We start from the raw sequence: 15,869 nt of genomic DNA on the forward strand, positions 1-15,869 counted from the left end.
GCCAGAAATCCTGCTCCAGCAGGAGCTGCAGTGTCCTACAGAGCACATCCACTGTGGTCCTCCGTGGATCAGAGGGGGACAGCCAGTGTCACCGTGGATTCATGATGGTGTGCTCTGGCATCTGGGCTCTTATTCTCACATCTTCTCTCTCCTCTTTCCCAGCTGCTGCCCAGCATCTTTTACCTTCTCCTGATCTGTTATCCCAGAGGTGCTGCTCAAGGGCTTGGGCTTGGTCGGTTCCATGTGCATCACAGAGCTCTGTCTGACATGGGGACAGCTTCTGGTGTCTTCTCAGAGGTCACCTGTCACAGGCATCTTTTATGAAAAATCCTTTCCTTAGGATTTTTCCACCTGAGAAGCTGACAGGCCTCAGGAACAAAATGTAAACAATGATTATCTGCTGCTGTGGAATGCAACAGGTGCATCTGGGATTGGTCTCATGTGGTTGTTTCTAATTAATGGCCAATCACAGTCAGCTGGCTCAGACTCTCTGTCCCAGACACAAGCCTTTGTTATCATTCCTTCTTTTTCTATTCTCAGTTAGCCTTCTGATGAAATCTTTTCTTCCATTCTTTTAGTATAGTTTTAATATAATATATATCATAAAATAATAAATTCGCCTTCTGAAACATGGAGTCAGATCCTTGTCTCTTCCCTCATCCTCAGACCCCTGTGAGCACGGTCACAGTCACCCCTGCAGCCTCTCCCAACCAAAACCTTGCCACATAAACCTGCTACAGTCAAAAGAAAATATGTCAAAACTGAAATTCTTGAAATTACAGCTGAGATCATAAAGAGAAAAGAGCTGCAGATTTGCAAATTCAGAAGGAAGCTGATTTGATGCAATATTGTCTAAGATCTGTGATGGATTTTTCCATTGCAATTCCACTTTGTTTCTCTAAGCTGTCGAGTTTCTAGATTTACATCAATGCTTTAACCAGGGATTTTTCCATGTATAAAAAATGCATTTTGTGTTTATTTAATAGCCTTAGTTTCCAGAGATAAGTTTTTATTGGAGTGCCTTGCTGCAGGTGTGTTGGGATGATTGAGATGTGTGTGTAGGAGTTGGTCTTGGTGCAGGTCTGAGGAGGACACTGGCTTTGGGAGTGTTGAAGAGTTAGTGAGGTTCAAGGATACAAATACAAAAGGTCAGTGGGAGGAGGAGGAGGAGGGATGCAACAATGAGGCTGAGGATGAATTGATGTGAGGTGGGAGGGAGCTGAAGGTCAGGCAGGCTCCCTCAGTGGCTGACAAAATAGGCAGCTATAATCTGAGGAAATAACAATTGCTGTCATGCTTGGATATGGTTAATTAGAATAAAATTAGAATAAAATCTCTACATTAGGGTCCTAGGTTTTTCTTCTTCAAATGAATAATCTTGAGTTTCTGTTCTTTTCATCCCTGAATTGAGCATGTTAATGCAATGATGTGTGTTCATTTAGAGAGAACCTTGGCAGGAGTTTAGTTCAGTTATCACAGCAACAGCAGATTCAGTTCTGTGCCTACTGCTTCTCCCCAGACTGGTACAATGTTGTGTGGCAGTGCTGTCACCTGGATGGTTGAAATAAGTCCAAAATAGCCCTGCAGGCATCTGGAGCCAGTGACCCCAGAGGGCTGTGGGCAGGGGGGCAGAGGGGGCAGAGGTGCCAGCTGTGCCCCCAGAGGCAGCACATGGCAGCCCTGCAGTGCCACCCTGCTGAGGGACACGGGGCTGGCACTGATCCCGGCCAGGCAGGCAGGGAGAGCTACTGAGAACTTAAAGGTTAATTTTAACTAGTAATTGGTCACTGGTTTTTTTATTTTTAATAGCAAGAGGATCCTGCTAATCTCTGTGATCCCTTGGCTGCCCCAGCAGTTCTGCCCAAAGCAGAAAAATTACAGCTTGCAAAAGGCTGGATTTGGGAAGAACTGGGGTTTTAGGGCACCACTGGTAGGGGATTTTTGGTTTGAATATATTAGGGGTAAGCATTTTTTGAAACATTAACAGTCTGCAAATACAGTTTCTGTTCCCCTATGACTGTTTAACTTTGAGTCTTTAGTATTTTTTTTTTAAGAGATAATTTGGCTTGTGAATCTTTTTCCAAGCCCTGGTTCCATGCCACAGGGTTGCTGCCCAGGTGTTTTAAACTGATGCTCCATGATGATCATGTCAAGGTGGATCCTTGTAGTCTGGGGGCAGCTCTTAAGTGGATGTGAGCTCCATGACCATCACTTAACTCTGGAACTGCAGAGACTAAAACTGCTGGAATGTTTCTTTGCTCATGCCAATTCCCTTTCCTCAGGCACTGTCTGGGGCAAAACTCTTGTGTTACTATAAATGCCCTAATTTGCAAACACCTCTGTGGCCACAGGGTTGGGTTTAACAGACAAACTTTTTTGAGTGGTGGATATTTTTTTCAATCTGCACTGTATCTCAGTGAATATTTAATTTTTTTCCCCTTTTGAAGAAGCTAATAAGTAAAAATGGGAATCAGCTCAAGTATTCCAAAATGGCTGAGCTTCTGAGCATTTGTCTGTGTGTGAATGTGACTTGTGGAAGAAAAGCCCGAATGAAATGTGGCAGGCAAACCAGAATTAAAGAAGATTTGTAATAAATAACTCTTGATTAAAGCATAGGCTATGGGAGTATGAAAAACACAGACATTACACAACTGAATCCTGTCTTGGTAACATGTTTTAGAAATAACTGACTAATGAATGTCTCAAATTGCTGCCAGACTTCTTTGAAAAGTCATGGAAAACTAGGAGAGAGATAAAAATGTGACATCTGGAACCAAGTAATAATTTCTCATAGGGAGCAGAGGAGTTGCAGAAGGAGGAGCCAGTCTGAGTCCCAGACTGAGTGTTTGGTGGGGAGCCCAGCATGGCTGCACCCTGGCTCCTGCTGCCAAAGGGTGAGCAGAACCTCCTGTGATCCTCCTGGCAGGGTGGCTGCAGCTGTACCTGCAGCTGCTGAGAAAAGGATGAGTGTGAGCAGGAAGACACCATTATGTTTTTTTTCTCTTACTGGAACCTTCCTCAGCTCTAATGTGTTCCTTGCTTGGTTCCTTCCTACTCATTTGTGTGTAGGGCTGAGGGTAATAAAATGAGCCAAGACACATGGCTGTGTCTTTTTGCAGCCAGTCCTCGTGGTCAGCCCTTATGTATATAACATGCTGAGTTACTGGATTATGATCATCAATCTTTGCCATTTAACTTTCCCAGATATTTGGAGGTTATTTTGAAGAGCCAAAATGCCAGCAGAACTTCCTGGGGACCTTGCTCTGTCTTTTCTTCTAACCACTGAATTATCCAAGCAAACTCCTTCTTTTATGTGGTGGTACCTCCTCAAAATCCTGTAGTGAAGGATGTTGCCAAGCTGTTTGGGGAATCCAGGTATCCTGATGATCCATTGGAGCTCAGATCTTCCTTACCCTTGTGGTTGTTGACTCCTCAGGAGAGCCTGGATTGTTCCCTGGGGCCACAAGGGAGAAGCTGCATTGACTTTTCCCAAGTTCAGAAGTAATGCTGCTTGAGGATGAGATTTTCCTTATTCTTACTCATTTATCTCTCTTCTGTTTACTGTCCAATGTCTTGGCTCTTCACATGACAATGTGAATTTGGAGGCTTGGGCTGGTTTTTGTCCCCCCTGTGGTGTGTGGTGTCAGTGTGGGAATCCTTTTAGCTCCTTCAGTGGTGCCTGCAGGAGCAATGAATTAATTAATTTAGCTTTATCCTCACTGAGTATTGCTTTTTATTCTGTATCATGTGTCCACACTTTTTGGCAGGCTTTTGCCAGGCCTGAAGTAGATAACCACAATTTTGGTCCCCAAGCTTTCCTGGCCTGTGTTGGTATGATTTTGGTCCCTGGGACCCTTTCACATAATGCAGGAGGTGACAGGAGCTGGCTGCTCCTCTGACATCCCCAGGAGCAGTGCCCAGGCATGGAGCTCATCAAATCCTCAGTGGGTTTGGCATATTTTAGCACAAGAACACACAGGATGGTGAAAATTCAAAATGCTGATTGATTCTGGGAGCAGTGGGTATGACACGCAGGGGAGGAAGAGGTGAGCCTCAAACTGACTTAAAATCAAAACTAAATTGACTTTGACAAAGCAGGATCTGGAGAGAGTGTTTCACTCTGAGTTACTGGGGCAAAGGTGCTTTCAGCTTGTGCTTGTGGTGCCTCTGCCTTACATAATAGTTGAGATCACAGCAAGAAGTCCCATTTGAATAATGCCAGGGAGATAAATTCTTCATTCTCAAGCCAGTTAGGAAAAAAATATCTTAAACACAATAAAACTGATTTTACTTATTACTTACTGCTCTTATTTACTATGAATTTATTGCTTATTACTTACTTTTGTAGCTCTTACTTGGGGATTTGAGAGTGCATTGGAGAATTAAAGGTCCCACTCAGCTCCTTGCAGAGGGGTCCTGGGGGATTTTCTATTTCTCATTTTCCCATTCCCATGGCCCATCTGCACTGGTTTTGTTTGCTGAAATTAAGGGACTTCAGCAGCATTTGAAATGCTCTTGAGCTTCCTTTAATTGCCCATGGGTGTGTACATGGCAGTCCTACCATGTGGTTTTTCCACTAATTTCTCTCCTTCCTGGAGAAACAGTTTCTCCTCTAAACTTAAGTTGTGTCACATCTGAAGCTTTCCAGGTATTTGGCAATTTCTGCAGTTTTCACTTTTGAGTGCCTAATTTTTTATTCCCTTCCACCCTGTGAACCTTTCAGGTTTGTCACAGCTTTGCATTTTATTGTAAGTGATGCTTTCTCTTACCTGCAGGGGTTTTGACATTTCCCTGATGGGTGTTATGTAGTGGAGCATCACAGAGGTGCTGCATGAAATAGCAATGATACAGAAAAGGGAGTTGGCCATTGATTTTATTCTATTTTTTTGTCAGATTTAGGGGCTTCTGTCTCATGTTTCTACCCTGACTGCCAGCAGTGAAATCCATGTAAATTATTTAGTTAAATTACTTGATTTGATAATCCATAATTAGCTGCATGCTGCTGTTTATTCTTAAGTTAGAGGGGTGATTTTGCATGGGATGATAAATGTTGGGAGACAGTTTTTGCTCCTGGAGGGCTCAGAGTGGGCTGGGATATGCTCCAGCTCTACTCCTGCTCAGGCATCCCATAATGTGCTTCCTACAGAGGAGGAGTAGCTGCTCCTGGGCTTTGCAGGACTACACAGACACCTGTGAAAGAGAGCAGAGGTTTGGCAGCTGTTGAAAATGCGGTGATACATCCACATAAAAACTTCACGTGTCAAATAAATTACGCTTCTGCAAAGAGGTTTTGGTAGCAAGCATGGGTGTAAAAATGGATTTCATTAAGGATGAAACAGGGAGAGAAAGAGGCTTTGTATTATTTCTGGTCATCAGGAAGTTTCTGTAAGGGAACCATAGTTTGTGGTCTTGGAAAGTTGAAATTTCATCTGATACAAAGAAATTTTGCAAGAGACTCAGCAGTTGTTTTGATGGGGAAGGTGCACATGAGGACTGCACTGCCTTCAGCAGCAGGTGCTTGGAGTCAGGCTGTAATTTTCCTCCTTTTTTGTGATCTTCTGGTGTGGGGTGAACTCTTGTTGAGAAAAGTGCTCTCCTTCTCAAGTCAGGAAACGAAAGTGCTGAGCGTTCAGAATATCGTGAGAGCTAAGAGGTGAAAGAGTTTGCTTTCCTTTTCTATGAGGGAAAAAGGAAATAAACAATAAAAGATAAAGAATAAATAATAAAATAAAGAATAAACAATAAAAGATGTGGTTTAAATATGGAATGGTGGAAGAAGTTGGGAAAAGATGATAGCAGACAAGTTAAAGAGCTTTGTGCAGTTGATCCTGTTCATGAGAGCTAAGAGGTGAGTTTGCTTTCCTTTTTATGGGGAAAAAAGGAAATAATAAAAAATAATAAAATAAAAGAATAAATAATAAAATAAAGAATAAACAATAAAAGATGTGGTTTAAATATGGAATGGTTAACTGTGGAAGATGTTGGGAAAAGATGATAGGAGACTAGTTAAAGAGCTTTATGCATCTGATGCTGCTCATGAGAGCTAAGAGGTGAAGGAGTTTGCTTTCCTTTTCTGTGGGGAAAAAAGGAAATAAGCAATGAAAATGTGGTTTAAATATGGAATGGTTAACTGTGGAAGATGTTGGGAAAAGATGATAGACTAGTTAAAGAGCTTTGTGCGGTTGGTGCTGCTCATGAGAACAAAGAGGTGAGTTTGCTTTCCTTTTTATGAGGAAAAAAGGAAATAAACAATGAAAATGTGGTTTAAATATGGAATGGTTAACTGTGGAAGAAGTTGGGAAAAGATGATAGGAGATTAGTTAAAGAGGTTTGAGCAGGTGCTGCTCATGAGAGCTAAGAGGTGAAAGAGTTTGCTTTCCTTTTTTATGGGGAAAAAAGGAAATAAGCAATAAAAGCTGTGGTTTAAATATGGAATGGTGGAAGATGTTGGGAAAAGATGATAGGAGACTGGTTAAAGAGCTTTGTGAAGTTGATGCTGCTCATGAGAGTTAAAAGGTGAGTTTGCTTTCCTTTTTATGGGGAAAAAATGAAATAAACAATAAAAAGTGTGGTTTAAATATGGAATGGTTAACTGTGGAAGATGTTGGGATAAGGTGATAGATTAGTTAAAGACTTTGTGCAGTTGATGCTGCTGCTAGCGCAGTATGCCTGTTCTTCCTTCAAACCTGGAAGTTTTCTAGGGTGAATTTAGGGAGGGAAAAAAACCCCAAGTAGACAATAACTCCCAAATGTAACCTTTCTTCCCTCAGACGTGCCAAGTGTGCCAGATGATGCTGCCCAACCAGTGCAGTTTCTGTGCCCACCAGAGGATCCACGCTCACAAGTCCCCGTACTGCTGCCCCGAGTGCGGCGCCGTGTGCCGCTCCGCCTACTTCCAGACGCACGTCAAGGAGAACTGCCTGCACTACTCCCGCAAGGTTGGCTTCAGGTGGGTGCTCCAGGCTCCCTGGGAGCTGCCATTTACACCTCTTCTGCACTGAGGCATCCCTCTGGCTGTCCTGGATTGCCCAAACCTCTGCCCAGGGGGCTCAGAGACCCTGGCACGGAGCCCAAGGCATGTGTGATTTGGATTATGTGATGTGCTTGGGTGTGTGCCCCCAATGGCATTATGCTCCAAGGCACACTTGACCTAGTGGTTAAAGTTTTAACCTCTGCTGAATTCTACCTGCAGGAAGACAAGGTTCAGAGGATGCCACCTTGGAATTACCTGGGCTTGCAAATCACTGCGTGGACCATTGTTCTGCAGAAACTGGAAATTAAGAGTGATCCCAAAACCCTAGCAGATCTCCATTCCTTGTGTGGGTCTTTGACCTGGGTCAGGCCTTGGCTGGGCCTCACCAAGACCACCTAGCTCCCCTTCTCAATTTATTGAAGGGAGAGAGAGAGAGCTAGCCTCTCCCAAGGAACTGGCCTCAGAGGCAAAAACTGCCATGCAAAAAGTGCAGAAGGGATTCCTGCCCATGCCCGATTCCCACAAATTAAAAACAAACCTTTAGGGAGGCTTTTGGGATGTGAATGGTACGGATTGTCTGCTGCAACATGGCTTAAAACCTCACAGCACCTATTGGCAGTGAATTCCTCTCAGTGTTTAATGTTGTTAAAAGGTTTGGTGTTGGAACATGGGATAAAGAAGAAGTGTATGCAGTATGGTGCAGGGGAGGAACCCAACAGCTCTAACTGTTGAGGCTCCTGAGCAGCTCTGGGTAACTTTGGCAGCCAGTCTTCTATGGGGTTTTAATCATTACAGCTTGCTGGTGATGGATATTGTGGGGTTGTGTGTGATTTGGTTTGGGATTTGGGTGTTTCTAACTTGTCTGTGAGCTCTCCAGCTTGCAATGGAATCCCTACCAGGCAGGTTACACATTGTGTCTTTTGCTGCTGCTACCCATGGAAGGAACAGGGATACAGCAGCTCTTTTTGTCTTGGCCCAGTGGAAGATTTCTGCATCACAATTTGGGTCCGAATTGTCAACGCTTCTCTTTTGAATTTTGCTGACTGAATTGTTCTTTTGAGCCCACTTGCCAATCATGGTTTGGTTGGGTGTCAACAATTATAGTCCATGGAAAAAATTACTAACCTTATATGAGGATCTGCAAGCCATGAAAGTCTAAGTAGAATAATAGTTTGTCACGGGGTGAAAAATAGATTTTTGGGGTTTTTAGAATGGGGTTCAGGAGGCAAGATGGAGGAATCTGGGCGTGTCCAGCCTTTCTCCTTCTTCTTCTTCTTGGCCTCCATCTTCTGCTGTGATGCTGGCACTTTTGGATTGGTTTAGAGTGGAAGCTCACTGTCTAACATAGAGGTGATGGGTATTGGGAAATTATGGTCAATAATGTACACATAGTTTTAGTATAAAAAGAGAACACCACCTCTGAGGGCAGGCAGAGTGCCTCTGTCTGACCTGCTGAGCAGATCTAGGCAGGCCACAGAAAGAATTTTATAGATAAGAAACAATAAACAACCTTGAGAACAAGAATAGAAGAGTCCTGACTTCTTCTTCGACCACCAGACTGGGAAAAGCGACTTTCTGACACATCTTGGGGTCACTGTGAGCAGCAGAATCCTGAGAGCTGTGCTGGCTGTGCTCCCTCCCAGTTTGTTTTACAGCTCCCTGAAGGGAGGTTGTGACTGGTGGGGTTGGTCTCTCCCACCTGGCAGCACTGACAGAACCAGAGGACACAGCCTCAAGCTATGTCAGGGAGGTATAGCTTGACTTGGGTATTAGGAAGAAATTTTTCACTGAAAGAATAATAAAATACTGGAATGCTCTTCCCAGGGAGGTGGTAGAATCACCATCTCTGGGTGTGTTTAAAAACAGACTGGACATGGCACTGGGTGCTGTAGTCTAGGTCAGGTGTTAGGGCACAGGTTGGACTCTGTAATCTCAGAGGTCTCTTCCAACCTCATTATTCTGTGATTCTGTTGTGTGTCTTCTCACTGTCATAGCAGGAGGAAAAAAAAACCTGGTCCTTGACTTAGGATAAACCTAACTTAGCAAAAAGCAAAACATCAGTGTGTTATCAATGTTATTCTCATTCTGAATCCAAAACACAGCACTGTAGCAGCTACTGAGAGGACTTTAACTGTTCCATCTGAAACTAGGACATCCATGCCAGGGAGCTCAGGCTCCCTGTGAAGCTGGATTTACACCTCTGCAGTTTGGGTGTGCTTGTGAGGCTGTGGCTGTGCTCTCTCCTGATTTGTTTTGAGTGTTTTTTCACTGGCAGAGCAGGAGACACACACACACACAAAAAGTCCTTGATTTAGGATAAACATAACTTGGCAAAAGCAAAACATCAGTGTGTTATCAGTGTTATTCTCATGCTGAATCCAAAACACAGCACTGGAGCAGCTACTGAGAAGAAATGAACTCTGTTCCATCTGAAACTAGGACATGCATCCCTGGAAGTGCTCAAGGCCAGGTTGAACAGGGCTTGAAACCACTGGGTGTAATGGAAGGTGTCCCTGCCCATGGCAGGGAGTGGATGGGATGAGTTTAAAAGTCCCAACATTCTGTGACTCTGAACTGTGTCTTTCTTACAGCAGAACTGAAAGTGGATGTAGCTGGAGCTTGGCATGGTTTTCTGCATGACAGGACACATTTGAAATGGGAAATAATTACTAACTGGATTTAAGAGAGATTTCTGAGAGCAGACATTATTTTGTGGTGTCTTTGAGCTGAAAAGCTCTTGTATTGAATTCATGTTGCAGCTGGATGTCTCAGGATTGATACTTACAGCAAAAAGATTGCAGATCTTAATCCTGTAAATCTCCTTAAGGCTTGAATATATATTTATGTCAGTTGTAATGGGCTGAGGATGTATGCCTTTATGAGAAGGGCACAGATTATTTCCTTCTATGCCCCTGCAAATGTCCAAACATTTCTCATGAGCTGAGACAGGTGGAGAAGGCTCCCAAGGTTCTGGATGTGGTACAATATCTTTTCTCCAAGTAAACTGCTTGCTCTAATAACATGTTACTTTTCCCTATGAGCCTTCCCTCCTTTTCATGTTTAGATCACCTGGGCTGCAGCACAGCCCTTAACACATGATGCTTTGCTTGGGAGATGAGACTGGGTGATCTTTTGAGTTTCCTTAAAGTTCTGTTTTTCTCTTGGTTGCCAATAAATACTCTGAGAATTCAAACAAACAGGGCAATTTCTGCTCTTGGAGATGTTCTTTTAAGATGTCTGCAACTTCAGGAAGCTCTGCTGTGTGGTTTGGTCTGAATCACACTGAGGTTTTCAAGGGCTTTTTCTTTCAACTGTGAAGACAAGAGGCACATAACAAACTAATTCTGAGTTTAATTATATACAGATAAGGTTTTTTAATGTGGGATCTGATTTGAGGAGACCCAGCCCACAACAAAGAATTAATTCCATCACATATTTCAAACTGGGGCTGTTTGAAAAGGAGTTAATCTGGGGAGGAGGAAAGCTGGAGCAAAAAATGTTTTCCCTGAGATGGAAAAAGGGGTATGGAGGAGATGTCAGAAAATTAACTTGGGTTTGGTGCAGTTCTTGGGACGTCAGTGGCACCTGGGAATCCAGCAAGGAGAGCTTCCATCTTTCTGCAGATGTCTTTAGCAGATACCTGCTCTCTGTTCCAGGGACATTAATGGAGCTCTAAATGAAGGCAAAGCTCACAAATTATACTTAAAGATTTTTTAGCTTTACCCAGCTTCTCTAAAAGCTGAATTTCTTTAACTTCTCTTCTAATTCACATCTGATGAAGCTCATTTCTGAAAGCTGGGTCCACCAGACAGGTCAATGTCTGACTGTGCCATCCTTGTTATCCTGCCTGACTCTGCTGCAGGGCTGATGTCACTGACATTGTTGAAAACAGAAGAGATAAATTCTGGTTGCAGAACCATATCTAGATAATCTGTGGCATCTGCCCTGTAGTCACAGAGTGACTTAATTCTTTTCTTTCACATTTCTTACTTGCAGAGCTGAAAAGCTGAGGAATTCTTTAAATCCCTCCTGGGATCAGCTTGACTTTAGCTGCTTCTCTTTATGTCCCTATTTTTCTTGAATTTCTGGAGCACAGGTTTGGCTTTGTGATAAGTCCTTATTCTGTCTCCTTTTCTGCTCATAACCCTATGCTTTTAATTAAATTTGGGCTATGGTTGTTTTATTTGGAGTTGAGTCATGGCTAGTGAATGCACTGAAAATGAGAATGGTCTTCTACAGTTAAAAATGAAACTTTACAAGATTGTGCTTAATGCTCCTTTCTTCTTGGCTCTAAGTATCACCTTCCCCATTTTTTTCCAAGCCCCTTCCAGGTGTCCCCACTAATTTGGGACTCATTTTTCTGCTTGGTGCCATTTGGAGAATTGAGGGGCTGGAAGGTGATGGCATAGAAAGCGTTCTGAGGGTTAAGACAACATCTTGTAGCTGTTATCTCCCCTCACAGGATGCTTTCCAAGACTTCCAGCCAGCCCTCCCTGCCCTGAGGGATCCAGCAGCACTGGGGATGATAGCAGGATTTGCAATTTGCAGGAATTACATGGCAAGCCCCTTGACATCCTCCATCCACTTTGTTCAGCTAATTAGTTTATGAGACCTTGTCCTTCTGGCACTGGGATTCTTAATTACAACGTGGCTGTTGTTTAGACTTCCATTTAGTGTAAATTAAATTAACCTGTGATTCTTTGACCCTGAGTTAGTGCTTGTTTCAGTCCTCATTCTTAATGAAGTACTTCCCAAAATCAAGCATCAGGCAGAACCATCTCTTTTTAATTCAGGGAGTATTTGTGGAGGAAGCCCCTTGGATATTCCTTACTGCCAGGATTGGTATTTGTTCTTCCATTTATACTTTGGGAATTCATTCTTCCACAATAACCTGGTTCCTGGTGTTAGTTACTGTGTTGGAAAGTCTCTCTCCCCCTCTCGTGTTGAGGATCAGGCTTGAAGGCAGAACTACCCCAGCAGAATGTTTTCATGCTTCCCCAAAGGTCACACCAGCTTCTGTCACTGCTTCCCTCTTGAAATTTAAGAAAACAGCAATTCTGTGTTTTCTTAAAAGTGTGGGGGAGAGGGTTTGGCTCCTTCAGGCTGGCTTCTGCCTAATGAGCTTTTGAAGTGCAACTTCAAAGCCTGGGCTTGTTTCCTAAACGCTGCTGGGAGGCTGGTTTGGAGGGAAGGATATTCCAGCAGCTTGTTTGTTTATGATAGGGGCTTGGAGCTGTGCCAGGGCACGATAGCTGGGGTCCATCTGTGCCAGCAGCACCGAGCACACTCCCCCAGCAGTGCTGTGGGCAGACACAGCCCTCAGGGGAAGGAGGGAAAGGGAGCAAAAACCTGTTCATGAGGTGAGGAGGTCATCCCTTGTGCATCTCTCACATCCCACCTGTGCAGGGTTGGCCCTTGCATTGCCAGGCTGGGCTCCCCTGCTCTAACAGCTGGACATGCAGTGCTGGCTTAAGCAGAGTTCCACTGGTGTCATTCTGGTGGAATATCCTTGGCAGAGGCTGTTCTGGTCCCACATCAGCAGAGGTGCACCAAACCCTGTGCTGGTGTACTGGGGACAGGTGTCTGCATCCTCACATGCCCTTCTGAGCTGGAGTGTGGCCTCTCTGAGCACAGCAGGCAGATGTGGGGAGTGTCAAAGTGAGATGAAGTGAGGCTGCTGATTGTTGCCATCTTGTGGGAATGTGAGGCAGGACCTGTCACAGGTGTGTGTCTGGAGGAGAGGCCAGCTGGGAACAGCAGGGTGGCCCTGCTCTCCTCTTGGCCTTGTTTTCAGCTGCTGAGAAGATCCTTTTCTGCTTCTCCCTTTCTCTTCCCTGAGCAGCCAAACAGCCCTTCCAGACAAGCACTTTCTAGGCAGCACCTGTATCTTAATGAGCTTTATCAGTTTCTTGGGTGTTTCTGTTGCTGCTGTGATTTTCTGGAGTTCACTGCAGTAGCAATTGCTGAAGATTCCTGAGTGGATATTCTTTATTTTGTACTGGGTATTTGTGCTGCTTTTTGCCACAGGGAGATCTCATCAGGTACTTAGTCTTTCACTTGTGCACTGTGCTGGAATTGGCTTTCACAGGTACAGGGCTGACATTCTGTTGAACCACATCTTCATTCTTTTTTGGGTTGTTTTAGTCTCTGAAGGTTTCTTTTATAGATCTTGTTGGTACCATTTAGCTGTGAGTTCTGCCCAGATTCCTGTATTGTATTCCTCCTTGACTCTTCCACATTAACACAGAAGAGATTGAACTGATTGAATCAAGGACCCACCACAGCCTGGTCCTCCTTCCATCTGTGCCATTCCATGGGTGTGATGGAAGTGGTGCTGTGGCTATAACTCAGCTCTTTGTCCTGCCTCCTCCAGGTGCATCCACTGTGGAGTTGTCTTCATGACCCTGGCCATGCTCAAAGTGCACATCCACGAGAAACACTGCGAAGTCTTCCACAAGTGTTCTTTTTGCCCCAAGGCCTTCAAGTCTGCTGACACCACCATGGCTCACGTGGCCAGCCAGCACCCAGCAGAGCCTCACAAGACTACTCAGTAAGTGTTTTGGTTTTATCTCTTCTCCTTTGCTGGATGGATCCAGGATTCCCCCTTTCCCTCACAGTTTTTTATCTAGTTTTGTTTTTTATCCTTGTATAAGGTGAGCTGCTGCTTTGTCTGCCAGCAGGGGTCTGTTCCAAACCAGAGCATGCCTTGGTACAAACACAGTCTCCTGGGCAGGAGGAGAGGGCTTTGGACAAGCAAGAGCTAAACATTCATAAAAGGAATTTAATTGTCACCTCTTTGTCCAGCAGGACCCTCAGTGGCACCTCTTGGTACATGTCCCCAGGGAATCTGGCACTTTATGGAAGAGGAGAGTTATCCCAGGCAGTGTTACCCCCAAAAATCACTAGAGAGAAGCCTCCTGATTTTTCCACCCTGTAGCTGTTCCCTCCAAGGCTTGAGCTAGTGCCAAAAATCTGTGCTTTAAGTGAGGAACTATGGAAAGGTGGGATTGAAAGCAGTGTGTAGCTCTGGCTGGTTTGCTTTGTGTTTGCTCCCATCTGTCTGTGCTCATACACACAGGGTTATGCATATGCATAGAAGTAAACTTATTTTTAGCAAGCTGTGGTATGTGCCTGAGGCATTTTGATGTTCTTCCCAGTTAAGTTACTGGTGCATTTGCCCACGTGGGTGTGTGTTGACAATACATGGAGAGCTCAGCCCTCCTCAGAAGTCCATCCCTTTCTGGAGTTGCTGGGATAACTTTTTACATTGTTTTCTTGAGGCTGAGAGACTGAATTTACTTTCTTTAATTGTTTAAGGGTGATCTACAAATGCTCTTGTGAGATGGTCTTTAACAAGAAGAAGCTGCTCCAGGAGCACTTCCAGCAGAACCCCAGCAAGTTGTTAGTGGGAGTGTTTAAGTGCCCACAGTGTCAGCTGGTGTATATGCAGAAGCAGCAGCTAATGCAGCATGTCAAGGTAGGTAACTCTCCCTTACTGCTGCAAAATCTTATTTTTTGAGTTCACAGAGAATTTACATCAACCATGTGGGGCAAGGGGTTCAAGAAGTGGAAGATTCTTGAGGAGTATCTTGGTGGAAAATATAGACTGCAGTGACTTACAGGATCTGGAAATGTCAGTGGAGTGGTTTGTGTTAGTTGGTCTTAGTGCTGGCAGTTCCTCTCACCTTGATGCATTTTAGCTGTATGACAAAAACTTGTTTATACAGGTAAAGTTCTTTGATTTTTAACTCTCTTATTTTCATGGAAGCACAGAATCACTGACTGGTTTGGGTTGGAAGAGACCTTAAAGGCCATCACATTCTACCCCTGCAGGGACACCTTCCACTGTCCCAGCTTGCTCTGGGTGCTGTCCAATGTGTCCTTGAATACTTCCAGGGATGGGGAGTCCCCAGCCTCTTACAGAAAGTAATTAAATTAATGTGGCAGCTTTTTGTTGGTTGGGAGACAGGAGCAATTATTCTCTGCCCACAGTGTTACTGAATTTATATAGTGAAAGCTGGATCTGCCATTTTGGGTGCTCCCCTGGAGAGCTTTGGTCCCTTTGCAGCAGCCTCAGAGGAGGTTATGTGGCATTTAACAGCCTGATTCCTGCTGCTCTGAACCACACCAGGCTGCAGGAGGGGACTGAGGGAGGCAGGAGTGATTGCCCTGGAAGTATCAGCCTTACAGGTCTGATTATAAATGTAAAGGGACTACATTTTTCTGTTATCTTAGGATGTTTTTATGTTCAGTGCCCAACAACACCTCACAAAAATCATCTCAGAAGATTTCTCTGTGGCATTCTGAAGAAAGAGCTTGCCCTTTGATGAGGGAAAAAAAGATTTTTTTTAAATCAGTGACTTTATTTTGTTTATACTAACACTGAGAAAGCTTGAAGATTTTTTAGCTCATTCCTGAAAGCAAAACCCATTCAAAACTCCTTCCTTGCTCTCTCCCCCATATATTTAACTTGCAAATCTGGAAGTGCTTTGCATGCAGTAATGAATTGCAATTTGAAGCCCTCCTGTGAAGCTGATGATTGCTAATCTTGGTGCGTTATAGCTAGGAAAATAGAGTTGAGATTAAGGCTAGGACCTTCAAAGAGCTGTTCATCACAAGTGCTAAAAAACTGGGGCTGAGATACCTTGTGGTTCATTGTCAGATCCCAGCCCAGGGACCTGCCTGCAGCAGTCTGTGCATCAGCACCCCAAGATCTTCACCACAAAACTTTGTCTCAACCTCTGAGGTGGCTGAAGGCTTTTTGGCTGTGGCAGGGGAGTAATTGCACTTCCTCTGAGATCACCCTCACGTGGTAGAGTTTTTAGGAGGTGCTGTCTAGTGTGTGCCTACATGCAAAATAAAGAATCCATGTGCCTCCTCATCTTCCTCAGGTTTA

General features: G+C 44.2%; 1 protein-coding gene across 3 annotated transcripts in view; it reads left to right on the forward strand.

Moving 5' to 3' along the window:
• ZNF592 (zinc finger protein 592) overlaps positions 1 to 15,869 on the forward strand; it is a 40,194-nt gene that overhangs the window by 14,379 nt on the left and 9,946 nt on the right. For all 3 annotated transcript variants that reach the window (XM_058033638.1, XM_058033640.1, XM_058033639.1), the window contains exons 3-5: positions 6,771 to 6,949; positions 13,347 to 13,523; positions 14,291 to 14,450. In XM_058033638.1, coding sequence (XP_057889621.1) covers positions 6,771 to 6,949; positions 13,347 to 13,523; positions 14,291 to 14,450 — 516 coding nt within the window. The remainder of the gene's footprint in view (positions 1 to 6,770; positions 6,950 to 13,346; positions 13,524 to 14,290; positions 14,451 to 15,869) is intronic.

The sequence above is a fragment of the Melospiza georgiana genome, chromosome 13 (genome assembly GCF_028018845.1).
Source record: "Melospiza georgiana isolate bMelGeo1 chromosome 13, bMelGeo1.pri, whole genome shotgun sequence".
NCBI lineage: Eukaryota > Metazoa > Chordata > Aves > Passeriformes > Passerellidae > Melospiza > Melospiza georgiana.